The following is a 27,984-nucleotide window of genomic DNA, read 5'->3' on the forward strand; positions in this document are numbered from 1 at the left end:
AGTCGCCAATCTGGGGGGCAAGCGATTGGTAGGACGTGTATCCGTCAGTCCAATCAGACGAGTTGGATATTTATCTATTCGGTCTCGATTTACTAACACCATTGGTTTGTGCTGTTGTCAATCATTTGTAGTTGTCAAGTCAGCTGACGCAAAATCACCAACGTGGCTGCAGAAGTGACTTTTGGCTGCATTTCCTCTTCCTGGTACAAGGCTAAACAGGAAATACAATGACCCGCAAACAAGTAGTGTTATTAGCCTGAAATAAATATACAATACAATTTAAATGACACGAAGCACAATAAACGGATGGATATGTAAGCATCGATTTTTTCGGATGACGATATAGCATGCAAGAAATAACCAAATTGTAGGACTGGATTAAAACCAGTGAACGGATTAGCTTGAACCGGTTACTTGCAATGACGTTTGTCTTCACAGCGCCTCCATGTGGCAGCACAGGCACATGGCAACCAAATAGTTTCTTTAAAACCACCCAGGAGTACAAAAATACCAAAACATTCATCTGGATCATAAATAACTCAACTTTTTCCTCATCGTTTTCTATTTTATTTCGAAATGAAATGGAACACACAGAATTGCAACAGAGGCACATTTTGGTCATCTATTTGCATTGCAAAAAAACAGTAAACTTAAGATAATCACAGTCACACTGTCAAAGAGGAATTAATTCAGTTGCTGGTTCAAAACATGATAGTTTGTGTAACATACCAACATGTACTGGAAGCAAACAGGTGCATACAGTATATATTGAGCACCTTGCGGACTCTGCGTGAATTTACAGCACTTAAAGTAAAACAGTAATGAGACGTGAGATGAAGTCCAAAATGTCCATCGAAAAGACACGATGAAGCAGCATCGTTGCAAAGAGCATGGTGACACACGGCTGAGTGTGTAAACAAGTGTAAAACGTAAACGCATGTAGACTTGACAGGCACGAGTTGAGCGAGGCATGTGTTGAAAACACATTCAGCGAGTTGGAAGACAGGAAGTGCTGATGAAACCCGAACTGAGCCACAACCGCATTCCAATCTTCACTCTCGGCTACGTGATTGTTTTATAGAAAATAGGATCCATTTTTCATCCATAATTTCTCCTGAGCACAACATATAATAACATGATCACCGGTATCGTTTGTTTTCTTCATGGCTTCATTCTTAATACAACTGCAGATATATTGTGGAGGCACGTCTTGCATGTATTGTATAAATTCTGGCAATAATAAATCTCAATATTCCATGGGACCACACAGTGTCAAGTGGGAAAAACTAATGAGACACTTGCACCGTAAGCAGACTCAAAAGGCGGTTATGAGACGTGTCCACTTCCACGGAGAAGTCCTTCAAAAGAAGATGCCGAGTCTTCACTCCTCAGTTGACCGGAGCATCCCGCATCTGCACGCTTCCATTCTCCATGCCAAAGTAGGCCCGCTCTGCCATGCCCACAAAGAGTCCCGTTTCCACCACCCCTGAGAGAGGACACGCCTCAGCACACGGAGCACGGCAAACGTAAAGCGCGGAGAGCCTCACCTGGAATCATCTTGATGGCACGGTTTATGTCCTTCCACTTCTGAGCGCCCTCAAACTTCCAGTCCACAATGAAGTTACTGTTGTCTGTCACCACGGGACCCTGACGCCCACAAAGACACTCAGATCACTCGTGACAATCAGTGTCCGAAATACACACAAAGTTCTCGGGATGTCCAAACGGGAGAGTCGCATACAGAAAAACTGTTCAAACACGACATATAACAAAAACATAGAACTTACAGCTTTACTGACAGCCATTCTTAAGTTGGCCTCCCCTCCAAAGTGTTGGACGATCCTCCTGGAGACGGGGACGTAGGCCATGGGGACCACCTCGATGGGAACGCCCTTCTTCCACTGCTGGCCCAGAGACTTGGAGTCCTTCCTGGGAGGAGATGGAGATTTTTAAGCTGCCATCGCGCTTTGTTTACTCATACACAAACCTGTAATCTGCGATGACGATGAAATGTTTGGCGCAGCCTGCTACAATCTTCTCCTGAGTCAAGCACCCACTGAGCGACAAAGGACGACGACACAGAAGTCGATTAAAGGGGCGGAGGCTCTGCAGTCTGCAAGGTGGAACACTCACCCTCCACCTTTAATTAACGTCAGATCTGCATCTACTTCATCTGCTCCGTCGATGGCGACATCCAGCTGGTTAGAATTAAGCAGAAACCAGTTAGAACAAAGAGCACTAATGTTCCTTTTTCCTCCTGAAAGATCACATTTCTTGATTACACAAAAGGTTTATAGGACTACTATAGAACTGCTTTAGCAGTACTTGGTTTACGCTGGCTAACGTGACACTTGGTGGCAGCATAACACAGCTGTTATTTAGTCCAGTTGTTAGTCCAGTAGTCCCGAATAACTGTGGTATTCTCCATTAATTTGCACAGATAAGCAGTCATATACCTCAGGGTGTCTGTCCAGATCAGACAGCACCAGACCGTGCTGCAGAATCAGCTGACGGGCCTGACGGAAAACAAGGAAACAAGGCTTAAAAGGCAATTATTGGGGGAAAATAGATGAATTCCAAATGTCAAAACTGACCTGGAATGAGGTGGGGACACACACAATGTTCAGCTTCTCTTGGCGCACTCTCTCCGCTATAAGAAACACACGAATACACCGTAGAGTCCAGCTCATCCCGTCTTGTTTTGCACACAATCAAACACTAAGAGGGAGACAAAACATCTCCATTAAGGAGTCCCTCACCTAGTCTGTCCACCGCATAGACGATGGTGGACCCGCTGCCCACTCCGACCACCTGGTTGTTCTGTGGGACAATAAACAAATACGGTTTAAAGTTGATGTGCTTTCTTTCAGGTACTTCCTCGCATAAAAATGCATTTTTGGCTAATTGGAGACAGGAAATTGTCCACAGGTGGGAATGGCTACCCTGCCCTTTTTTCCTCACACAAAGTCAGCTGGTGTAGGCTTCAGCTCACAGTTGGTTGAGCTTAATGAGGGCAAGCAAAATCATTGCATGGTGTTTGAAAAACACGGTTTTGTAGTTTTAAGTAGCCATGTTGTCACTTTCGAGTCCGGTCAAAGGTCAAACTAACATTTATCTACTATCTCACGGGTTTGTCACCTCAGTGTGTGTTAGATGACAGCAGCCTGTATTGATAACAATTACCTCACAGAAAAACAAGCTAGCATTACCAAAGTAGCACAGCGTGCGGTTTGGCTAACTATGCTAGCATAGCGTGGATTCGTAGCTAGAGAGGTGAATGTGTATATCACATTCACTACAACTGTAATATAAACCGTGGACATGAATGAAAAGACAATCATTATATACATCTTACCTGGACGTGGTTGTCCACCGCGGCGTATGCGGCTAGCTTCTTCGCCTCCTCCGCCATACCAGCAGAACGAGCAGCAGCACACGGGGGCGACGTGAATATGCGGTTCCGGCTTCTGAGAGGCGCCGAGAACAGTGTGGACGCTGTCAGGGATCCAGGCGGGAGTTTAGAGAAGGTGACCCACCCCCGAAGCCTCGCGACCCGGCCCATTCACACTCACAAAAACCCGCCTTCTCTACCCGGAAGCAACAAGTGTGGCGTGTCATGTGACTTCCAACTTTGCGCAGGCGCAAGAAAGCAACTCGGAAGTGGAGACGCCTGTTGACAACCAACAATAAGACAATGGAGATGTCTGTTCATTCTCAAACGGAATGCTTGTAAATTAATTTAACGCCAAATACTGAACTTATGCGAAGCAGTGACACTCTACAAACATTGCTGTCAATTTATAAAGCTAGGGAGGTCAATATGCTCGCCTAAAGGTGGCGCAAGAAGACAATTTTATGTATTACGCGTGCAGTTTAGCGACATAATATGAATTTTTGATTTGCTAATAATGACATGAACATTGCAATAAAGGAATAAAATGCCAATTTATATACGCCAATAAGGGCGTCACAAAAATAGCATTAGCATTAAGGTTTGATAGAAAGATCATGTCTAGTGTTATTGTATTTCCTTACTGCCGAGAGTGCCATCAATTATTGATGAGGGAGCCATATTTATACATTATAAATACATTAAAATACAAAAAAAAACGATGGAGACATTTCTATTGAGAACAAAACAACCCAAACATTTTTTTACATCTACTACTTTTTATTTGGCAAACAGCTTGAGACAGTCTCTCTTCTTCAGTGTACATTATATATATATATATATATTTATTTATTTATATACTATAATAAACCAACACATTCTGTTTTTTCTCCTTTTTACATCTCACAGCTTACAAATATAGCTGATCTTTTAGACAAAATTACAGATTGTGTTTGACACCTAAATTAGTACGCTATATAAAAACCCACACGTCTTACATTCATGGTTAGAAAAGTAGGCTTTCTGAAAGAAAAAGAAAACATAACAGCACGTTACGGAATGTTCCAACTAAGTCATATTTGGGGGGGATGGGCACAAACAAAAGCGTCGGCGTGTCCTCTTGCCGTTATTCCAGAATGATCCGTACAGAGAAACTACCACCACCAACAACACGGTCACATTAGTGTAAGTCAGAAACAAACAAGAAGATAAAAAGTCAACGTTTTGCATCTGAAACTGTACATGTGACTCTGACTCTGCCAGCGAGGCCTTGAGACTTAAGGCCTCGGTCCAAGGATTATGCAAATGTCTCGCGAGACGCCCGGTTTAAGCTTGGACATCTTTCTCGCATCTCGAGCTGCACGAGGGAGCTGAAAAAAGTTATGCGTGTTAAAAAATACTCCCAGCCTTCTCGCTGAGCTTTTCGACACGGTATTGCTGGGTATCGACGACCACGCCTTCTTACGTATGAAAAACAAAACAGAAGCTTGCAAATCTTAGTTTTGGGAATCCAAATCAATATGGGACATTTGGTACGGACACACAAATATGATGTGTGTGTTGCACTGTGACATGTAACACCGACATGAACCCCACGTGGGGCAACGTAAAGCTTCATAGATAAGATAAGCATTTACTAAAGACAAATATTTCAATCTCAATGCAACCTAAAGCAATAATATATTCTAATATACGCATCTGATGATTGAACGACATCTTTTGGTTTGTGCTGCCATTCTAAATCATTACACAATATATAGCTTTTTTTAATGTACTTTTCACCTCCTCACCCGTTTTTATAGAGCAGACAGAAAGCAGGGCTAAGGTCGGGAATGGAATGAAAAGACGCGCGTCCTTCATGGAAAGTGGAAGTATACCAGGATGCTAAAGGATCTAACACCGCATCGGCCTTCATGGTCTTACAGATTTGGGGGCCAAAAAAACGATTTGTGAGAAATCCCGCCCATTCGTGCACCCCCCCCCCTCCCCCGAAAACACATCTCATTCACCCTGAGTTAGTCATAATTTCTACACTTCTGACTTCTTCTGACTCCCCCAAGCTAGTATCCAGTGGAGCCACGAGCCTTGAAAATATGCCTGGTACGTGTGTGAGGCGTCTTTAGTACTTAAACCCGTCCCTATGCATTTAACTTAGCGACAGGGTTATTGGTGCTCAATCCAATCCGGGCACGGCTATGATGGAGCCTACCCCAGCTGTCTCATTCATTCACTCAAAGCTTTTGTCACATTCCAAAAAATGCCAGATATTCCCAAAATTCCACAATATTCACACCAAAAATTTCCATGGATATTCCCATGGACAATGGGGTCATGTGGGATCAGTGGCTCACTAGATCCCGCAGATGGAACCCTGGTGAAGAAAAGCTTTCTGTGTGTAATATCGCTGTAACTACAGGAGGACCTGAAAACCAATCCACCGCGATAAAGGAGGGATTACTGTATAGCACTGTGACAAAGGAGGGACTATTGTATACCACTGTGATAAAGGAGGGACTATTATATACCATTGCGATAAAGGAGGGATCACTGTATACCATGGGATAAAGGAGGGACTACTGTATGCAAGTGCTTTTTGTCGTGATTGGTAACTATATTTAATATTACTTTTCAGCACTAAGCTTTAGCTTAGCTTAGCTTAAAGTGTTTTCTAAATAAAGTTGGTATGGTGTGGTGTGTCCATGGGAATTTTTGGTGTGAATATTGTGGAATTTTGGGAAAATGTTGGGCATTTTTTGGAATGTGACAAAAGCTTTGAGTGGATGAATGAACATAAAATATTATAAAATACAAAAAAAAACGTGCACACCGTTAATTCCAAATGTGTCATAGTTGTAAATAAACGATTCTGATGTGAAACCGTTTTTTTGTATTATGTTGCGTTGTAGTTTTTTAGATATTTGAGATGTCACAAAAGGAAAACATCGGTGTCAAAGTGAAAGTTAGGCTTGAAGTGCATCTTGTTTTTCTCCTTTTAGTCTGAAACGGATATTTTCCTGAAACTTACCTATGTTCTCCTGCTGATTACTAAAGAATGGAATCTTTCATTTGGTTGGTTCCATGTTTCCACAGCCATACAAGTCACAGTCAACATCTCCTAAAACGGCCAGTGCTCTGAAAGATGGCTGGGATCGAACAAGTTCATAATCGATGTATTATTAGAATATGCGGAGGACCTAAAATGGCGCAGCCCTGTTGCAGACAGTGTTGGAACGCTTTGAACGCTTTCTTCCCAATAAAATGGTCTTTTGACAGAAAGCAGGAGAAATGTCTGGAATGGAAAGAAGACGCGCGTCCTTCATGGAATGTTAAAGAGCACAGTGAGAAGAACACAGAAAAAAAAGTCCAGTCGTACTCCATGGAGACGTAGTTAACAACGAACCAACACGGTGTAAGTACGTCACGTGACTAAAGCGTCCCACGGTGAATGGCGCGGTGTCACGTGACACGACGTCATGTGACACGCCGCCATTCCACCGCGTTGGCAGAGCTCGTACTTACACGGCGTTAGCGAGCAGTTCAAGGACTTAGCCACGAGCTAGCACACAGACATGGACACACTGCATTGGAGGGGAGGGGCTGTCCGTTGGACGTCCCGTGGAGATTCTGTCCATCCACTCCTCTTTAGTCTTTCCTCTGGTGCAGCGTTCTGCTTCCCCAGCGGAATGTTCTAATACAAAAATGGTTGCTTTGTTATTTTTTTTTCCAAGTTCCTTTATGACTGCACAGTTTTTGCATTGAAAAATATCTTTTTTCTTTGCCCTTCTTGGATTCCGAATGTCTGTACTGCATGCGGCGCTCCTTTCTTCTGTAGCTACATGTGCTGGGCATCCATGATGTCCAAGTATTTGGCCTCAATGATGCGAGGAAGCACGCTGTTCCTGAACACACACACATGATTCCAAGTTACAACAAGACATAAAAACATGTGACATCATCGCGATACGCCACGTGGACTAGGTTTTGGGACAGCAACAGGAAGTCAAACATCAAGAAAAAGTAAATTCGGCAAAAACAGCGTCCACTTTTGACAATTCTTTGGAGTGTTGTTGTCCCTTTGTGAGGTCACGGGCCAAAGCCATCTCCATTCTAGCTCACTGCTCAAGGTCTAGTGGGCTTGGTCCAGACTTCGAACTCCAGATGGGAAAGTTGCATGCTCAAGTGTTGTTCCATAGCAAACTCATCAAAGCATGCCCTGATGGAGAAAAGGTTGGAAGCATACAACTGTCCACGATGCCTTGCTAAGATGAAGAAGACTTTGGCGGAGGTGGGCTGCACGCCTTCTGAACGAGTCGCATGCACACAAGAAATAATGAGCTACAAGCCAGCCAAGCTAACCGCTAACGAAATCAACAACATTAAAAATGAATCCAAACTGAGAATTGCTATCTTTTCAAGAGCATATTTTTCTATGGTATCTGATCATATTGTGCATGTGTACCTAATGAAGTACCGTGTGTGTACATGAAACGTCAAGGTGCGTTTGAAGTGCAAATAAATCCTCATTTCTCATTCTTCCTCATTCCTCATTTAGAAAACAAGACTGCACTTGACAATGTGGAGGAGAGGGCATCCACGTCGTACATGGGTGGATATACATACATACATACATACGTACATACATACTACATACATACGTACATACGAACATACATACATGTATGTACGTACATATGTATGTACGTATGAATGTATGTACGTATGTATGCACGTACGTATGTATGTGGAGGAGAGGGCTCTGCATATGCAATGATATACATCCACGTCATACATGGGTGGATATACATACATACATACATACTACATACATACGTACATACGAACATACATACATGTATGTACGTACCTATGTATGTATGTATGTATGATGTATGTACGTACATATGTATGTACGTATGAATGTATGTACGTATGTATGTACGTACGTATGTACGTACGTACATACATACATACATGTATGTATGTATGTATGTATGTATGTATGTATGTATGTATGTATGTATGTATGTATGTATGTATATGTATATATGTACATACATACGTACGTATATACATACGTACGTACATACATACGTACATACATACGTACGTACATTCATAAGTATGTACATACATGCATGCGTACATACATACATACATACATACATACATACATATGTACGTACGTACATACATACGTACGTACATTAATAAGTATGTACATACATGCGTACATACATACATACATACATATAGTTGTGTGAAGAACTTTTTCCCCTTCTACACGTCGTACATGTGTGTATAAACATACATACATACGTACATACGTACATACGTACATACATAAGAACATACATACATACATATGTACGTACGCACATACATACGTACATACACATACATACATACGTACGTACATACATATGTACGTACATACATACGTACATATGTACGTACATACATACGTACATATGTAAGTACATACATACGTACATATGTAAGTACATACATACATACATATAGCTGTGTGAAAAACTTTTTTTCCCCTTCCCCTTCTACACGTCGTACATGTGTGTATAAACATACATACATACGTACATACATGCATGCATACATACGAACATACATACATATAATTGTGTGAAAAGGTATTTTCCCCTTCCAGATTTCTAATTTGTTTGCATGTTTGTCACATTTGAACGTTTCAGATCATCAAACAAATGTAGTAAATATTAGTCCATGACAACACAAAAAGCTAATAACTGGTTGGACCGCCCTTGGCAGCAACAACTGCAATCAAGCGTTTGTGATAACTTGCAGTGAGTCTCTTCCAGCGCTGTGGAGGAATGTTGCCCCACTCATCTTTGCAGAATTGTTGTCATTCTGCCACATTGGAGGCTTTTCCAGCTTGAAGCCTTGTGAAGGTCATGTGTAAGTCAGGACCTTGACTAGGCCGCTCCCAAGTCTTCATTTGGTTTTTTTCAGCCATTCAGAGGTGGACTTACTGGTGTGTTTCGATTCATTGTCCTGCTGGAGAACCCCAGTTGGACTCAGCTTGAGATGGTCAGACATGCTAAATTCAGGCAGTAGAATTCATGCTTCCATTTATCACAGCAAGTCTTCCAGGTCCTGAAGCAGCAAAACAGTCTTGGACCATCACACTACCACCACCATATTTTACTGTTGGTACGAGGTACATTTTCTTATTTTATAATCTATTCCAGACTGATAGATCTCGCTTCTTGGAAAAACTGCATGTAAATAAGAAATCAGGAAGGGGGAGAAGACTGTCCCACAACTGTACGTGTATGCATACATACAGTACATATATATGCACGTGTATATGTTCATACATAATGCAGAGCAAACATCTGCTGCTCTCAAACATCAGAGAAGCTTCAGCATCAGTGGTGTTTTTAAAACAAAACATGTTCAACTGAACCGCTGTGTGGTCGTATCTTCTAAAAGTGTCTGAGATCTGACCTGATGGGGATGAGCAGGATCATGACCAGAGGGAAGATCATCTTCATGTAGGGGATGGGGTACATGCCAAAAGTGCACAGCACCAGCAGCTGCATCATCTGCAGGAAGGTGAAGTAGTGGATCTTCCTCTGGGGCACTTTGCGGATGTAGTGGGTGGGCGGGTAAGACGTCTGCAGAAGTAAAGGTGGGGGAGAAGAAGGAGAAGAAGATCAAGGTCGCTTCCAGAACAATCTTCCCCCAGGTCCTTTCCCTGACAGCTGTCGTCTAAGGAAGCACTCAAGGAACTCGTGGGGAAATGTCTCCACTTGCAGATCGCGCGGTTGAAAATCAACGTGCAAATAAATGTCAAGATAACAATTTGAAATGTAAAAGACAAACGTCTTTAGAGTCTGCTCGCATCGGGGTCATGTGGGATCAGTGGCTCACTAGATCCCCCAGATGGAACTCTGGTGAAGAAAAGCTTTCTGTGTGTAACAATGTCCCAGGAGGTCCTGAAAACCAATCCACCGCGATAAAGGAGGGAAACTGTATACCACAGCGATAAAGGAGGGATTATTGTATACCACAGCGATAAAGGAGAGATTACTATATACCACAGTGATAAAAGAGGGATTACTGTATACCACCGTGATAAAAGAGGGATCACTGTATACCATTGTGATAAAGGAGGGAAACTGTATACCACAGCGATAAAGGAGGGATTACTGTATACCACAGCGATAAAGGAGGGATTACTATATACCACAGTGATAAAGGAGGAATCACTGTATACCATTGTGATAAAGGAGGGATCACTGTATAGCCCCCTGATAAAGGAGGGACTATTGTATACTGCTGCGCTAAAAGAGGGATCATTGTATAACGCTGCGATAAAGGGGTGATTACTGTATACCACCGCGATAAAGGAGGGATCACTGTATACCACCGCGATGAAGGAAGGGTTATTGCATACCATCGAAAAATAGGAGGGATTACTGTATACCACAGCGATAAAGGAGGGATTAGTGTATACCACCGCGATAAAGGAGGGACTACTATACACCACCGTGATAAAGAAGGGACAACTGTATACCAACGTGATAAAGGAGGGACTATTGTATACCACTGCGATAAAGGAGGGATTACTGTATACAACAGCGATAAAGGAGGGATTACTGTATACTGCTGTGATAAAGGAGGGATTACTGTATCCCACCGCGATAAAGGAGGGACTACTGTATACCACCGTGATAAAGGAGGGATCACTGTATACCACCGCGATGAAGGAAGGGTTATTGTATACCATCGCAAAATAGGAGGGATTACTGTATACCACAGCGATAAAAGGAGGGATTAGTGTATACCACCGCGATAAAGGAGGGACTACTATACACCACCGTGATAAAGAAGGGACAACTGTATACCAACGTGATAAAGGAGGGACTATTGTATACCACTGCGATAAAGGAGGGATTACTGTATACAACAGCGATAAAGGAGGGATTACTGTTTCCAATCCTTTTTAAGTGACAACAAGAGTGAGTGCTCTTCTCGCGATTAGACAATCTTTGATGTTTTTTCTCTCTGTGAAGCGGGAGCTAGCAAGGGCAGAGATGAAGCTGGAAAAGCTTGTAAACAAGCTGTGGTTGTTCTAAAACGCATCGGCTGTCAACCTGTATTACATATTTTGTATAATGTGTTTTTGTTCATAGTTTGGTTGTCTGAAATGGACCAATAGGATTTATGTTGTTTCTTTGGAGAAAAAAGTATTAATTTTTTGTACGTGTCGCTTTTCGTCTCGCCTTTGGACCAAATTAAAGAGGAAAACCAAAGTTCTCCTGTACTTCGATTTTACTGTGCAGATCAGACTTGCAAATTTAGTTGGACCGGGTTCTGGTCCTGGTCCAGCACCGGGCATGCGGTCAAACGTTTGATGGGCAGACATCAAGACACACCTGCTCCTTGAGGAGGAGGGCCATGCGGTCGCACATCTGGTTGCCATCGATGGAGGTGAGCGCGATGTAGAGGAAGAGGCCGTAGAGGACGGGTTTGGGGATCCACTGCAGCGGGACGGGCAGCAGCAGCACCGACACTCCGATGAAGATGTTGGCGGCCAGCGAGGTCAGACGCGTCTCCTTCACCTGCACGATACTGACCACACCCACATGCGACACACGAATCAACACACGCTCCATCGTAGGTTCTTGATGTCCAAAACAAATCTGACTTCACTTGTTCTCGTGTCAATGGCGGCTGATTGCAAATAAGCGATCTGCTTCCAACGTCATGCACTTGACCTTTTAGCTGCTAGCACGCTTGCAGCGACTAACTGAAAATGCTAACTCATCCACGACATTTGAACAATCCCAACGGCCAGCCCAACAGCGTATTTGTTAGGGGTGTGAATCTCAGCACTCGATACACATCTCGATGCACGGCCAGCGATACCATACTTCAACGATACATGGAATTTTCTGGCGATACAATTCAGCCTCTTCATGATGCGATACCATTATACGATAATCATTTAGTTCAAATCAATGCCATCCAATATGGTCCAATTCAACATGATGCAAATAAGCAAAGGAAAACTACAAAAAGGATTTGGCGTTATTCCTTCTAGGCGCCAAACCCGATGAATGCGAAGTGATATATCGATTAATATCGATTATTTTCCATACCCTTAGTATTTATACATATTTTACATTTTATGGCAAAAAGAGGGGATGACTCAGCTCTCCACTTATGCATTCCACTTCAGAGCACGTTTAAGCCCTAAAAACGGCCACAAGGTGGCAGAAGCGTACTTCATAAGAGCTGGGCAGATTTTAAGTGAAGGGGAAAACGTCACTAGTTGGAAACTGGTATTTTCCTGAAAGCTTTGGGTGCTGATGACTAAATAATAATAATAATAATAATAATAATAATAATAATAATAATAATAATAATAATAATAATAATAATAATAATAATAATAATAATAATAATAATAATAATAATAATAATAATAATAATAAATATTATATAGTAATAATACTATTATTCATTCATTCATTTTCTACCGCTTATCCTCACGAGGGGTGCTGGAGCCTATCCCAGCTGTCTTAGGGCGAGAGGCGGGGTACACCCTGGACTGGTGGCCAGCCAATCACAGGGCACATATAGACAAACAACCATTCACACTCACATTCATACCTATGGACAATTTGGAGTGGCCAATTAACCTAGCATGTTTTTGGAATGTGGGAGGAAACCGGAGTACCCGGAGAAAACCCACGCATGCACGGGGAGAACATGCAAACTCCACACAGAGATGGCTGAGGGTGGAATTGAACCCTGGTCAATACTATTATTATTAAAATTAAAATAATAATACATTTTATTTGTGTAGCGCTTTTCAGAGTACTCAAAGACACTTTACAGTGAAGAAAAGAAATGAAGACTAGAGTTGAGTAAAAAACAAAGTAAATGATGCATTCAAATACAATATCCATACATTCATTCAGAGCTAAAAACAAGGCTACAAGCGAACACAAAAAGGTAAAAAGAAAAACACACGGGAGAAGGAGAAGTGAACAGCTAGTTTACTTGTACATCACTGCAACATATACGTTAAAGTTACTTTTATTCTTGACCTGAAATGGACGTTAGCCTAGGCGTTGTTAGCATACATTCAGCTGTCCCACTGATGTCATGAACACACTTGACAAGTGTATAATTAGACGTGGAATTACCATACTTTTATATTCATGTCATTTAGGGAGATGATGAACTTCACCTCTTCTGACTCTTAAGCAATCAGGCAATCAGAAAGGATGAAGGTACGCCCGCCCTTTCGACCCCCCCTGATTAGCACGTGCGACTCACGTCTCGTAGAGGTGTCCTCCCTCCACACGCTGCTCCACGAAGGCCAGCTGGCGCACGTGCAGCGTGGAGTGCGGGAAGGCGGCGTGCATCCAGGGCAGCCCCAGCACCGACATCAGGATGTTGATGAGGCCCGACAGCATCAGGTCCCAGTGGTACGCCGTGCCCTTCAGGAGCCTGCAACGTCAAGCTCACGCTTTAAAACATCACAGATTGGATTTACCTTAAAAACAGCACAGCAGAGACAATAGAACATTCATCACATCATCCATACCTACAATAATATTATCATATAAAAACATATTAGCGGCACGTCTGTGTGTTATGAGGCGCACTCGGCACAAAATGAAAGCAACAGCAGTAAATCCAAAGGTCATGTTCTGTTGTTAAATAACGTTTAAAAACATAACATGTCAAGAAAATGACAAAGTGATGTCAAGACGTCACACGCCCTGTCAAAATAAAACGGTGAGTTCTTTTTGGCCTACAAAAGCCGTGATTACTCAGGTCTCGAGGGGGAAAAAAAGTAGATAATCTTCTCAAGGTTAGCCGTTGAAACGCAACCTGAATGTAGATGTTCCACGGAATCCTTCCTCCTCCTCTTCCTCCATAAAAGAAGGCCCGCCCACACATCCTCTACGCCAAAGACGCACTTTTTGTCAACCTCAACCTTTACGGCGCTACGCCGGCTTTTTATTTACATGTTAGTGAGGGATCACTGGTGTACATGTGGGTTCACCCCGCCTCCCCCCTTCCCCCCAGTCCAGTCTAAGGGATGTAAGAACACCCAAAAAACATGTTTGCATTTTTTCCGCCCAGAAAAAACATCTCGGTAATCATTTGTAAATTTGTGCTAATTCCTGCATTGGCGGCACGGCGGTCGAGTGGTTAGCGCACAGACCTTACAGCTAGGAGGACCAGAGTTCGACTCCACCCTCGGCTATCTCTGTGTGGAGTTTGCATGTTCTCCCCGTGCATGCGTGGGTTTTCTCCGGGTACTCCGGTTTCCTCCCACATTCCAAAAACATGCTAGGTTAATTGTATGCTCCAGCATCCCCACGTAGAAAATGAATGTTTCCTATATTGTGTGTTTTCCATGGGATTATATTGACTATCCTATTTATTTTCATCTCGATGGCCGCATGTTTTTTTTACATGACAAGTAGACACGAGCGCCACATGTCATCAAATTCCCCGGCGGCCTTGGCGGGCTATCGTGCTCTTGCAGAGGCATCAGCGTCCAGCCGTTCGCTGTTTGGCCCTCCGGCCAGGTCCGCCGCGTCAGGAACATCCAATTAACTCTGACAAAATGCAGAAGATAAGAGCCGAGAACGGCTCGGCCGTCACGACGAGGGACGCTACACGCGCTGGTTCAAATGTGAACTCCTGTTTTGGCCGCCAGGCTTCTCGACTCAGATGTCAACATTTGTGGTTCACTTGTCCGCCGCCCCTACCCGGGCGGGATCAAGGCTCAGTGGATCCCCAAAGGTCCTTTTCACGGGTGAGCGGAGGAGGAGCTCCGGGCGGCTGAGATGATCGGCATCCCATCTCAACCACACGCTGCTGTTTATTCGGGACCGGGACACGACGCCGTGTGTACCTGTTCTCTGGAGCGTTGGTCAGCGACACCACGATGTTCTGGTCGATGAAGATGAGGAGGGCCAGGAGGAAGCCCAGGCCCATGGCGCTGAGCACGTTCATGGCCGACAGGCGCTCAAAGGGAGCCACGTTGAAGATGGGCCGATCGTGAACTTTGAAGACTGGAACTGAACACATCAACATTTCTTTATTTAACCCTCCTCTTGAGTTAGCGACGGCACCGACCCGTTTTACATTTTAATGCATAAAAAGAATCCCATAACATTTGTTTATTGCATCAACGCTTTTTGACTTTGTCAGGAAACTCTATTTCAACAAAATAAAACCAAAAAAATATTTTTTACTACATTTTAAAATGGTATGTTTGAAATTATGACCACTGTATTGTTAGGGTGGGTTTGGACCCGGTTATAATAATAATATGACTATAAAGCAATATTTTGAGCCCCAACTGAAGTCATAAGTGTCCAATTAGCCAACACAATGACAACCAGCTCCTCTTCTCATCATGGAAGCTTCAGGGGATTCTCATTTGGACCGCTTTTCCAGTATACCAGCAGAAAAACAAGGTCCAGACATGGGAGGGGAATTCACTCATTTGATTGGCTGATTTCACATTTACAATTTGGATCATGGAAAGAATGTCAAGAAGTCCAGTGAACCAAGATCTGGACCTGTTCTGCTTTTTCATTTCACTTTATACTAAAGTTCTGTTGCTGAAAACAATCACTTTTTCTACCTTTTCTTGACATGAATATATATGGGTCAAAATTCACCCCAACACCATACATGTTTCTTTACTGATTACTTCCTGAATGAGAAAACTAATTGATTTAAGAGATATGTTCTATATCCATCAGTAATAGCAAGGTAACAAAAGAACCTTCAATTTATTAAAATGATTCTTTAGAAGTTCATTTGACCATTTTTGGAAATAGAAATGGAGGGTTATAGTGACAAAAAAAGGCCTACACGCCCACACCAAAAGTATTAATAGCAACATTTTCATGGATGAGGAAGCCTAAGAAGGTAACCAAGACATAAGAAGCAAATTTGATGGTAACTTATTGTTTTAGTGTATTTTATAGCTGATTTAATACATGGGTAAAAACCGACCCGTTACCATAAGAGATGATACCAGAAAGCTAACACAAGCGGAAGGTTAAGTCAGCTAGTTTAGCATGTCGGGCTGTGCGGTGCTAGCATCGGTGCTAGCATCGGTGCTAGCATCGGGGATAGCATCGGTGCTAGCATCGGTGCTAGCATCGGTGCTAGCATCGGTGCTAGCATCGGTGCTAGCATCGGTACTAGCATCGGTACTAGCATCGGTGCTAGCATCGGTACTAGCATCGGTACTAGCATCGGTACGCAATGTAGCAAACAATCCTGGCTGGAAAAAGGCTGGACACCCACGAGTGTGTGAATGATCTTCCCAAAGTTCCGCTCGTGGACTTTTAACGTGGAAAAGATCATAAATCTGCAAGGAATCTCACTTTGTGGCAGATTCCATCTTTAATCACATAACTTTCTTCTCCATCATCGTCTCATTTCCTGTTAAATCTCCTCCAATGCTTACATTTAGCGCCACATGACAACAGAATAATGGCTCCATTATCTCTTGACTGATTGTCTCTGGAGGAAAATTGGCCTGGCACTTCAATTTGAATCAACTGGGGGCTTTTGGTGCCGCTTTGCGTTTCGCCGTCTTCTGCGTTGGCCCTCGCCGTGCGAGCAGCTGCCGCCTTGGCAACGCCGAATGAATGGAGAGGACAAATGAAGGCAAACAAAAGAGGACACAACATGCTGTGAAAGGAGCGAATAAACGCCGTGGAGAGAGCGAAAGGGGAAAACCTTGAGGCGTGCACGTGTAATAAATATGTTTTTCATCAGCTGGTGAGATGTGAGGTTTATAGGGCAAAGAGGCCTTGAGATGTCCCCCTGAGGACACGCAGCCAGACGTTCATGGCTCACCTCGGCACCAAAAAACAGATAAACATTCATAACAAACATTCCTAATAAACGTCAGCGCAGACGCCGCAGAAGTATGTTGGCTATTCCCTGGGCCGCGTGTGCCCCACATAGCTTTGTTGTTGGTTAAATGTTGCTTCGCTCTCTCCAAGGTGAGCAATTAGCATGAAAGCTTGTGCTAAAGTTATACGTTTGATCCATTGAAGATGGATGAAAAGGTTGAACTTCACAAATATTTAGTGAATGCCTCGTCTCGCACTCGCCGGATGAATACAGTGCCATTACCGGGGAGGATGTACTTACTGTATTTTATTTACTGTGTACGCCAAAATGGAGTCAAAAAGAGGTGATGATGATGCTTTGATATTTCAGAGCACTTTTAAGCCATAAAAACGGCCACAAGATGGCAGAAGTGCAGTTGACGAGAGCAGGGCGGGGTCATTTCGATGGAAGTGTTGCGTGAAGATGCTTATGAATTTTAACGCACAAAGACGCACACGTGTGCACACACATAGTTCAGTACCGAATGTGAAAATTTGTAAATAAATTCAAACAACCCTTTTTATGTTGTTTATGTTGCAGTATAGTTGATTAGATTTTGGATCGGTACCAAAAGTGAAAGTTACAATTCAAATGTATCACTTTGCACAAAGCTGTTTATTTCCCTTTTTTAGTTGGGAACTAATATTTTCCTGAAACTTACCTATGTTCTACTGCTGATTACTGAAGAACGTAAAAAGATATCGGACGGGAGTCTAATCTTTCCTCTGGTAGGTATATATAGCCGTGGAACACAATATTCTCGAGATCGGTCTAAATTGTCTTAAATGGCCAGTAGTTTTTTGAAAAATGACCTTTTTACACTTGAGTATGCCTCCCGAGCGTTAGGCTACTTGGGGTGGGAATACACCACGGAACAGAAAAGCCACCAACCACCATGGAAGCTCTGAGAGAGGTATTAAAGTTCCACACTCACCACCATTATGGTAATGGTAATGGTAATGGTAATGGTAATGGTAATGGTAATGGTAATGGTAATGGTTTAATTTCATTTGAACATGCATCAGATTACAATTGAGTGCATCCCATAATCAGTTCCCAGTTCCACATGTCCAAAAGGAGTAGGAAGAAGCAAAGCTTATTAAATCCTACCCCTCCATCTGGTACTTTTACAATCAGTAACCGTTACATTTGTTCACTTCCTGCTTTCCTAAAATAGTTTAAGGTTTTTTTTGTTATTATTAATTTTTTAATTTTATTTTTATTTAGCAAACATCAACTGCTTGTATTGTTTCTTGAATTGGCTCATCGTTGTGCATTGTTTGATTTCCTTACTCAATCCATTCCATAGTTTGATTCCACATACTGAAATGCTATGGCTAGCATAATGTAGTCCTAGCATAGAAGTGTTTCAAATGTACTTCTTCCCTGATCATATTTCTCCACATTTGTTCACTTCCTGCTTTCCTAATATGATTTAAGTTTTTTTTTAACTTTATTTTATAATTTTTTATTTATCTATGTATATTATAATTTTTTTAACTTTTTTGTTTTTTTTAACGTAGTCCTAGCATACAAGTGTTTCAAATGTACTTCTTCCCTGAGATCATATTTCTCCTCTCTTGTAGAGAAGTATTGGGTGACATTTTTAGCTAATTGGTTATTTTTAGCCTTATGCATTATTTTAGCTGTTTGAAGATGAACTATATCAGCAAGTTGAAGTATTTGTGATTTTAGAAATAAGGAGTTAGTATGTTCTCTGTAGGCGGCATTATGAATTATCCTTACTGACCTTTTTTGCAGTACATTCAGCGAGTGAAGATTGCTTTTATAGTTATTAGCCCATATTTCCACACTATTATCTACTTATCACCTGTTTGCAGGAAGTCGTATGTTGTTTCAAAATAAACCTGCTGTTGTGTCATGTGACCTGGAACTACGTCATCAACAACCACGGCGTTGAAGAAGACAAAAAAAAGAAGAAATGATACTGACGCTCGATGTCGCTGAACAGGTACGACCCGATGAAGGAGAAGAGCAGCACTGAGATGGGCAGGGCGCAGTCGGACAACACCTCCCTCACTTTGGCGTGCAGGAACGGACTGTGGGACGCACACACGAGACAAGAGGACGGTCAGTCAAAGATTAGTAGTATTGCTACCAGCCCAACTACTGTATACTACGGTAGTAATGGTAGTCCTAGTAGTAGCCGTTGTGCACCTCCTCTTAAACTGGTAGAGCGTGTATCCCATCCACAAGGTGCCCATCATGAGCAGCAGACAGAGGACGGGTCTTTCTCGCGTGCAGTGGATCAGCGTCTCGGGCAGGACGTGCAGCAGCGAGGACGCCGTGGTCCCCGTGGCCACCACGCTTTTGTTGCTCTCCAGCAGATCCGCCACGGGCCGCAACTCCCCCGTGCTGGCGTTGGCTAGCGTCGGCGGGTGGTAGTACCTCTGGAAGACTGGGGACATGTGGACAGAGCTCAGTTAGGACAGAGTCCAACTACGCTGCAAAACTTGTTAGCATCAATCAGTGGGGCTACACTCTTTCCTGTATGATAATATGTCATATTATTTATTGGCAACCTGTAGTATGAAATTATTTAGCAATACAAACGAGTTGTTGGAACAGAAAACGTATGAATATCGTACCCCCCCCCCCCGTTCCAGTGTATTATGATGAATCCATGCCACCATCCTCCCAAAGGCATCATTTTATTTGAGTCATTTCATCATTTGAAATATCCATCAGTCACCAAAACCAAAATATGAAATAAGTGTAGCATGGTTGTAAATGATGCAGCATTAAACTGCAGGAAATCAAGTAAAGCATGCGATCGGTTAAGAGGTTAATGTTATGCTAATGGTGCCGGGAAATTGAACGACTGTGAAAAAAAAAAAATTCTGGGGGGGCGGGGTGGGGGAACCGACGCCAAATGAATGAATTAATGACATTCCTAACATGGTCTCCTTTTAGGAAATGAAACCGTGTGGGCGGTGGTGACGCTGAGCGGGACCAGGACGGCTTCATTTGCGATACCAGATCTCTCATCTTGTCTGCTGACTCAGCATTCCTTCCCGCCTGGGTCCTAATAACATTATTAGGACGACTATTACCGCTAGAATCATTCATTCATTTTCTACCGCTTATCCTGGGCTACACCCTGGACTGGTGGCCAGCCAATCACAGGGCACATATAGACAAACAACCATTCACACTCACATTCACCTATGGACAATTTGGAGTGGCTAATTAACCTAGCATGTTTTTGGAATGTGGGAGGAAACCGGAGTACCCGGACAAAACCCTCGCATGCACGGGGAGAACATGCAAACTGATGGCCGAGGGTGGGAGTCTCCAAGCTGTGAGGTCTGCACGCTAACCACTCGACCGCCGTGCAGCCCGGCTAGAATCTTTCAATCCAAACAAAAACTGTAAAAACAGTAATATGATTCTATTCAACACGGCAATAAAGTTAATTCCACATCATCTATCAACAGTTCAGATCAAAGATTCAATCAAACCCGCCGTTCACTATTTCCACAGTCCACGTACGTCCAGCTTAGGACCTCGGCTGGAGAAGCTGGCCCCCAGTAGGTGGACGTCACCTCTCTGGTGGGGAAGCTGGTAAGCCAGGTAGAGTCAGACTCAGCTCTAAAGAGGGGCTGCTTTAATCCACTCAGGGGTGGCTATTGTTGTTGCCCCCGGTCAACTAGACGGTAGTTTGGAACTGTAGTTTGCCCCAAACAGCAGTTTAGAAGACCCACCCTTCTTGGGGTCCCTGGAGGGAGGCTCCCTCAGGGATTCCCTTGTTCTGCACAGTGAGGACCACGCCCCCACGTATTGTTGCCCCCACTGTCATGACAACTACTGGTCCCAGTAGGATGCTGCGGGCGCGTTAGCATCATAGCTTTATAGCTAGACTGACCAAAGCAAACTGCTGCTCGCCACTGAAGGCTTTGCTAAGTGAGCAATAAGATACATTTTCTCTTATCATCACTCACTTTTGACGGTTCCCTTGACGGCGTCCACCACAAAGGCGATGGAGATGAAGAGAGCAATCACCTCCTCTGTTGACCTGAAGAAAACCAAATAAAGACATGTTGCTGTCCCTGGACAAATAATGTGCTGTCATGGAGTAGGTAACCAACCACCCACATCATTAGGTACACTTGGGAGTCCTGCTTTCTGAAGATGATGTTTACTTTGAAGCCATTTAAGAATATGTTCATTAGAATTGCGTAAGAACCTTTTAAAGAGCTTCATGACCAGGCTGACGTTGAAGACTCCTCCCAGGATGAGGAAGAAGCAGTTCCATAAGCCGATGCAGGCGTAGAAGGCCGGGAAGTCCAGGTTGTAGTCGTCGCAGATTCCTCGGATCACTGCAAGGTCATATGACTTAATGGGGAAAAAAATCCATGGTGTTTTTCCAAAGGGACGCTGGGATGGAATCCGGATTGTTAGGAAGCTAATCACTGACTCTTCAACAAAGAAGCTTCATCAACAATGTATTGATTGATTGATCGGTGTCAATCAATTCCACTACGTAAACAACAATGGAGGACGTCTTTCTCCTTGGTTTTTTTGTCTTCTTCTCATTGAATTGATCATTTAGGCTCCACTAATCTGTTTCTCCATCCCTTTATGGTCCATGTGTGAAGACAGGAATACCCCCAAAGATAATAACCGCTTGGGACTTTAGCACTACTTTCAGGCCCCCAATGGAAGGGGACCAAAGGGCCTTGGTCCAAACTGCAACCAAGTGTGCCGCTTGATGGAAACCCAGCAGGCCTTCTTCCACGATGCCGGTGGAATTTCCGAGGACAAACAACTAAAGGGCGTCACTTTTAATAACCGCAACCTCCGATTTGCCAACGGGGGCTTTTGTCCTGCTGAAAATTCCCTCAGCAGTACTCTTCCAAGATCATCACACCGTTAACCCCCCCAAAAAAATGATAGCTGTGCTCCTAAAAACCACTTTCCTTTTTATTTAATGTGAGCCCAGTCACGCTAGCTGGCCCGCCAGGATGCTTTAAATTCCGCTGCTAAGAACCAGCGGCTGTAAGAGTTTATGTGGCGACGTGTGCGAGCTTCCCGACCCGCAGGGCGCTGATACAAGCTCTTATGTAACGTCAGTGGAGGGGATCAAGTCATGCGACATGGAAGATGCTGTTTGTTTCAGGGTGGATTCACCCACTGACGAGTTCAAGGTGTTGAGGAAATGTCATTATTTACCAGGGAAGGCAAGTCGTGCGGGAAAAAATATCTACTACATTTTTATCCGATGTTTTTATGAGATTTCAGCTGAAGGTTGAGCTTGTGGTTCCGAAATAAATGTGAGACAAACTATCCAAGAAGAAAGACATATGTCGTCTTCAGGTTTCCAAGGTTCATCTAGACCAGGGGTGGGCAAACTACGGCCCGGGGGCAACAGACGGACCACCAAGTGTTTGAATCCGGCCCCTTGCAAGTCGGATGTCTTTCATTCATTCATTTTCTACCGCTTATCCTCACAAGGGTCACGGGGGAGCCTATCCCAGCTGTCTTCGGGCTAGAGGCGGGGTACACCAGCCAATCACAGGGCACATATGGACAAACAACCATTCACACTCACATTCATACCTATGGACAATTTGGAGTGGCCAATTAACCTAGCATGTTTTTGGAATGTGGGAGGAAACCGGAGTACCCGGAGAAAACCGACGCATGCACGGGGAGAACATGGAAACTCCACACAGAGATGGCCGAGGGTGGGATTAAACTCCGGTCTCCGAGCTGTGAGGTCTGTGCGCTAACCACTCAACCGCCGTACAGTCGGATGTCTTATTTAGTAAAAAAAAAACAACAAAACTGTAAAATGAATGATGTTGTTGATGTTTAAAGTGCTCCTGAACTACACTTTTACGGATAAAATTGGACAAATAATAATAATAATAATAATAAAATAGTGTGTGTTAAATATATGTTCTGCCCCCCCGGACCATTTTGTTAACTCAATGCGGCCCACAAGTGAAAATATTTGCCCACCCCTGATCTAGACGTATGACGAAGTCTACCGTTCCTTTTGGAGAATGTCGACTGAGGTGAGTCATGTGGGTGGATATTATGTTGTTGTGTTGCCAAAGCTCATGTTTGGTCACATGACTGATTGGTCATAGGTCTGTGCGTCACGGTGGTTGGGTTGGGACGTGTCTACGGAAACGACAAATGTTCTCATATTTTCCCCCTTTTTTTTTTTTTTTTTTAAAAGGCCGTTTCAGGGTATGTGTCCCAATACTTTTGTCCACTAACAGTCTGTGACATTGACGTACCGCTGATGAAGATGGCGAGGGGGGCCGTGGTCAGGGGGATGACCAGAGGAGAACCAGCAAACAAGGAGTAGATGACGCCGCCGATGCTCTGGCCGATGATGGTCTTCCGTACGTCTGCCCGGACACACACACACACACACACACAGGTATTAAACATGGAAGGTCAAATCATAATGTTGGTTTTACAAGACGCTAGGAGCCAAAAGTCCCCGTAAGACCTTATTACACATTTCATAACATCCAGCCGTAAAAATAAACGTGTGCACGTATTTTCTTCATTCCCAAAAGTAGTGGTATGCGTCCTGCAGCGTTTCTGTGTTCATGTGTGTGTTTATGTGTGTTTATGTGTGGCGCGTGCGCTGCGGCTGCAGGCTGCACGTTTTCCAGCCCATCTCCCAAACATGTTGTGATGGTAGCAGTCGCTAACATTAGCGCTCGCTAAACTCGCGGCTCAAAACAAAAACACATTTCCAAACGACAACAAAGTAGTCTTAAAACTCCAATGACAGACCTCCGCCAAGGCAGTTGGAATCAGTGCCCAAGCGCACCTTGATCTGGATCTGCACCAAACTGTTCAAGATTTCTGCAACCTTTGCAAAAAGTTGCATAATAATCAGTTAAGATGTTTTAAAGCAAAATATTTGGATTTTTTTTTGCATATAAGCAGCACATGTACTAGTACTAGTACTAGGTACTAGTATGAACTTCAGCCTTTTCCCATTTGGACTCAATGATTTCTTCTTTCTACTTAAATGAGCCTTGTACATAGTTTTTGCAATATTATTCCCATAATATTTAATATTCCCTCATAACAATTTTCAAACATTATATTTTGTGTTGTTTCTCATAATTAATAAAACAGAGTTTAATGTAATATTTCAATGTTATGGTGCTAAAATGACATTGGTACCAATCTCGCCACGCGTGCTCTCGTCGTTGAGGGAGCCAAAAGCGATGGCGGGCAGCAGGATTGCGATGTACAGAAAGATGGCGGTGGTCATGTACTTCAGCAGGGTCTTGTTATTGCCGACAATACCTGCGGGGGAGGGGGGACAAACACAAGCACAGCTCACTTCCAACGCTAATTTGCTACTTAAAAGGGGAAATTTTGCCCATCATTCCCAATCCACAAACACATTTTTCTATCCCTTTTCTGTGCATTCTAGCATGAGAAAACAAGTTAATATGAGCTAGCTAAAAACGGACGTCATGGTGAATACTTATTTTGACGCTAAAACCCCCAAAACTCAAAAAAGGCCAACAGTGTTCCATTTCCATCAGTGACTTGTATATTAACCAAGCTACAGCCATATTATTTGCCGTCATGTCATGTGCTGGAAGACACAGCCATCCCAAGGACAGCGGACATTGTAAGTGTTGTCGCCGTTTTCTGGTGTTATAGTGCACAGAAAAAGGACAGGAATATGTGGAGTGTGAATGATTGGCCAAATACCCCAAAAGTGAGCCCCTTTAAGATTTGAACTGGGTCTGCATCATTTCAAGTGAAAAAGTCCATAAAAAAAGTATCATTTTAGCTTCACAGCGCTTCTTGATGCGCGAGGTGACACAGGCGGCGCGTATGAGCGGTAGAGATTAGCTAATAATAGGATCATGTGATGTGTCAATAAAGCCAGCAGGCTGCTAAGATGCTGAGAAGCGAAAGGCGTTGTGATGCCAACAAGAGGTCTGCGGCGCAGGCGGTCGCTAGCATCATCAGGATGATTCACGCGGGTCAAGCCTACCATCTGTGAAGTCAGAGGCGTAGAGAGGCAGTCTGCGGCACAGGTCCTCGTAAATCCCCCGGCCCGCTCTCAAGAAGTCTTTACACTGCGGACAGACGGGGGCAGGGGGGGGTACAGGGGGACCTTGTTAGCGAGGTCGCAGCGACCCACGGGTGCAGGACGACCCAAACTGGGCCAGCTTGGTCTACATGACAACAATGTGTGCATGTCACAGGTGTGTAGACATTTAATGGACTCCACAGTAGATACACCTGCAACGTCTAAACACATCTTATCTTCTCGTGGGCAATTAAACACATCATTAAACAATTCATTAAACACATCATTAAGAAACTGTCCATTAATGTCAAGTAAATATTAAACAGATATTGTCAGAAATATTTACTCAATTATTCATTCATCCATTTTCTATGCCGCTTATCATCATTAGGGTTGCAGGGTATGATGGAGCCTATCCCACATAGAGACAAACAACCTCTCACGCTCATACTGACAGCAGAGGGCACACCCAAATCAGCAGGGACGTATCATGAACTCATTCGCTACCAAAGACAAATGTATACGTATTTATATGTATTTATATGTATTTATATGTATTTATATGTATTTATACGTCTTTTACCACAAAGGTGGTTGATGCAAGTCTACAATAAAAGAGAGCAGGCACATTTGGTGCAGTTTTAAAACAAAACAACGGCCACAAGGTGGCAGAAGTGTCCTTTATAAGAACACAGACTGCATCTTTCCCATAGAAATCCATGCTCTGCAGCAACCAGGAGGGGGGGAGTGGGGGCTAAATATATATTTGTGTCAAAGTGAAAGTTATGCTTGAAATGTATTCATTCATTCTCTACCACTTATCCTCGTAAGGGTCGCAGGGTGCTGGAGCCTATCCCAGCTGTCTTGGGGCGAGAGGCGGGGTACACCCTGGACTGGTGGCCAGCCAATCACAGGGCACATATAGACAAACAACCATTCACACTCACATTCATACCTATGGACAATTTGGAGTGGCTAATTAAACTAGCATGTTTTTGGAATGTGGGAGGAAACCGGAGTACCCGGAAAAAACCCACGCATGCACGGGGAGAACATGCAAACTCCACACAGAGATGGCCGAGGGTGGAATTGAACTTGAAATGTATCTCTTGACAACCGATACAAGTGCAGTTTTTTCTACTGCTGATTATGTCTATATACTGTAGATGCTATGTGTCCTTGAAAAATCAGCCAAAAGTCGGCAAAAGGCGCCCTGGAGAAGGAAAAGGGAATGCCGGAGATCGGAAGGGAAGTCAAAGCTCCAGGTTCTTTATGAGGTTTACAAAACAAACAAAGTGTTTATAATAATAATCTTGTTTCAGGCAATCCCATTAAAATGGAATTTTCCTTTAAATTCACAAATGGACATAATCATAACTTCATGATTATTTTATGAATTTTTTCCATTCAATCTGAGTTGGGATCATTTCCGATTAGGACATCCGTGCCTTGCTCCATGTTGCACTTTCTCCTTTTCCAGGCTTGAGGATGGACAGCAAACAAAATGCTGCGCTGGGAGGAAACACACAAGTCAAAATGTCTGCCAGCTCTCAACTGTCAACATGAGGAGGAGATGTCGGAGGGAGGCCCTCTGGAGGCCTCTTCTCATGTGTGTGTGTGTGTGTGTGTGTGTGTGTGTGTGTGTGTGTGTGCGAGACAGCGCTGTGAGGGATGGAAGGTGGCTGAGCGGTCCAGCTGATGCTGATTGATTGCACAGCCAGGAAAAGACGGCACGGACAAAGTGACACACAGGTGGAGGAGAAACTTGGAACAAATGATTGAGTTCTTCACCAAAACCACCAAAATACACCGTCTCTGACAGTCTACAAAAGTCGATTGCCTTTCCACTTTCTCATGCACTCCACATCATGATTAGAGTTAAATAAATAACTTATGTATATATGATAAAGCTCCAGCGTTGATGATCATACTCCTACACAACATCAGCCCCATGTCCTCCAAGATGTCTGAAACGGCTCACCTTGAGGGGCTTGTGACTGCGGGGGTCCGTCTCCTCCTTCCCCAGGGCGGTGGGCTGCTGGTTGGCGGCGGTCAGCTGGTGACGCTGGAACACCAACGCCTCCTTGAACTCTTCCTGCGTCTTGGTCTCCAGGAGCTTCTGCCGGAAGGAGATGTCCGAGAAGAGCGTGGCGAAGGTCCGGCCGAGCTCCATCGCCGTCTTGGTGCTTTTCTGCAAGACCATGAAAAGGGGAGAAAGAATTTTACAGTGAAGAAGGATAAAACCATTTCCTAAAAATTCCATGAATCACACGTTCATGTCAAAGTTGGAAGAAGAGTTTAAGTCCAGAGTCCTGATCTCTGGAAAGCCCAAGATGGTTTATGTGGCTCTAACGTGTCATGGATGTAAGACCACGAGAAGCCCGTACTCCCAAAGACCTGAATACTGGACAAAAATGGTCCCATTTCCTGGTTCCAATCAGGTCTTCAGCATCTCAGAATGGACGCTAGAGGAGCAGACAAGATGGCGGTGGGGACTTGATGTGCAAACATCAGCAAAGAGAATACTAAAGGTTCCTCCACACAGGAGAATTAGACTTCAAAAACAAGCAAACTACTGTGAAGCTGCTCTTCCTGTGTTGGACGTTCCCGA

General features: G+C 43.6%; 2 protein-coding genes across 5 annotated transcripts in view; both read right to left on the reverse strand.

Annotated features, from left to right (window-relative positions):
• Positions 1-544: 544 nt before the first annotated feature.
• On the reverse strand, positions 545-3,619 carry rpia (ribose 5-phosphate isomerase A (ribose 5-phosphate epimerase)). Its single transcript, XM_058077673.2, has 9 exons — positions 3,356-3,619; positions 2,760-2,820; positions 2,595-2,650; positions 2,457-2,516; positions 2,134-2,198; positions 1,988-2,056; positions 1,788-1,929; positions 1,548-1,647; positions 545-1,486 (listed from the first exon to the last, which is right to left on the reverse strand). Exons 1-9 carry the CDS (start codon positions 3,560-3,562, stop codon positions 1,389-1,391), a joined length of 858 nt encoding a protein of 285 aa, XP_057933656.2. The 5' UTR covers positions 3,563-3,619; the 3' UTR covers positions 545-1,388.
• Positions 3,620-5,456: 1,837 nt separating this feature from the next.
• Positions 5,457-27,984, reverse strand: part of slc4a11 (solute carrier family 4 member 11) — a 61,636-nt gene continuing 39,108 nt past the window's right edge. For all 4 annotated transcript variants that reach the window (XM_058077330.2, XM_058077329.2, XM_058077324.2 and 1 more), the window contains 13 exons: positions 27,355-27,564; positions 25,335-25,419; positions 24,503-24,628; positions 23,593-23,706; positions 21,531-21,663; positions 21,286-21,359; positions 19,502-19,742; positions 19,277-19,383; positions 15,315-15,480; positions 13,718-13,891; positions 11,806-12,001; positions 9,872-10,041; positions 5,457-7,290 (listed from right to left, as the gene is read on the reverse strand). In XM_058077330.2, the coding sequence (XP_057933313.2) occupies positions 7,224-7,290; positions 9,872-10,041; positions 11,806-12,001; positions 13,718-13,891; positions 15,315-15,480; positions 19,277-19,383; positions 19,502-19,742; positions 21,286-21,359; positions 21,531-21,663; positions 23,593-23,706; positions 24,503-24,628; positions 25,335-25,419; positions 27,355-27,564 (1,863 nt within the window). In that variant the 3' untranslated portion in view covers positions 5,457-7,223. The remainder of the gene's footprint in view (positions 7,291-9,871; positions 10,042-11,805; positions 12,002-13,717; positions 13,892-15,314; positions 15,481-19,276; positions 19,384-19,501; positions 19,743-21,285; positions 21,360-21,530; positions 21,664-23,592; positions 23,707-24,502; positions 24,629-25,334; positions 25,420-27,354; positions 27,565-27,984) is intronic.

This window comes from Doryrhamphus excisus, linkage group LG14, assembly GCF_037039965.1.
Source record: "Doryrhamphus excisus strain RoL-2023G ecotype Guam linkage group LG14, RoL_Dexc_Guam_v1.1, whole genome shotgun sequence".
Taxonomy (NCBI): domain Eukaryota; kingdom Metazoa; phylum Chordata; class Actinopteri; order Syngnathiformes; family Syngnathidae; genus Doryrhamphus; species Doryrhamphus excisus.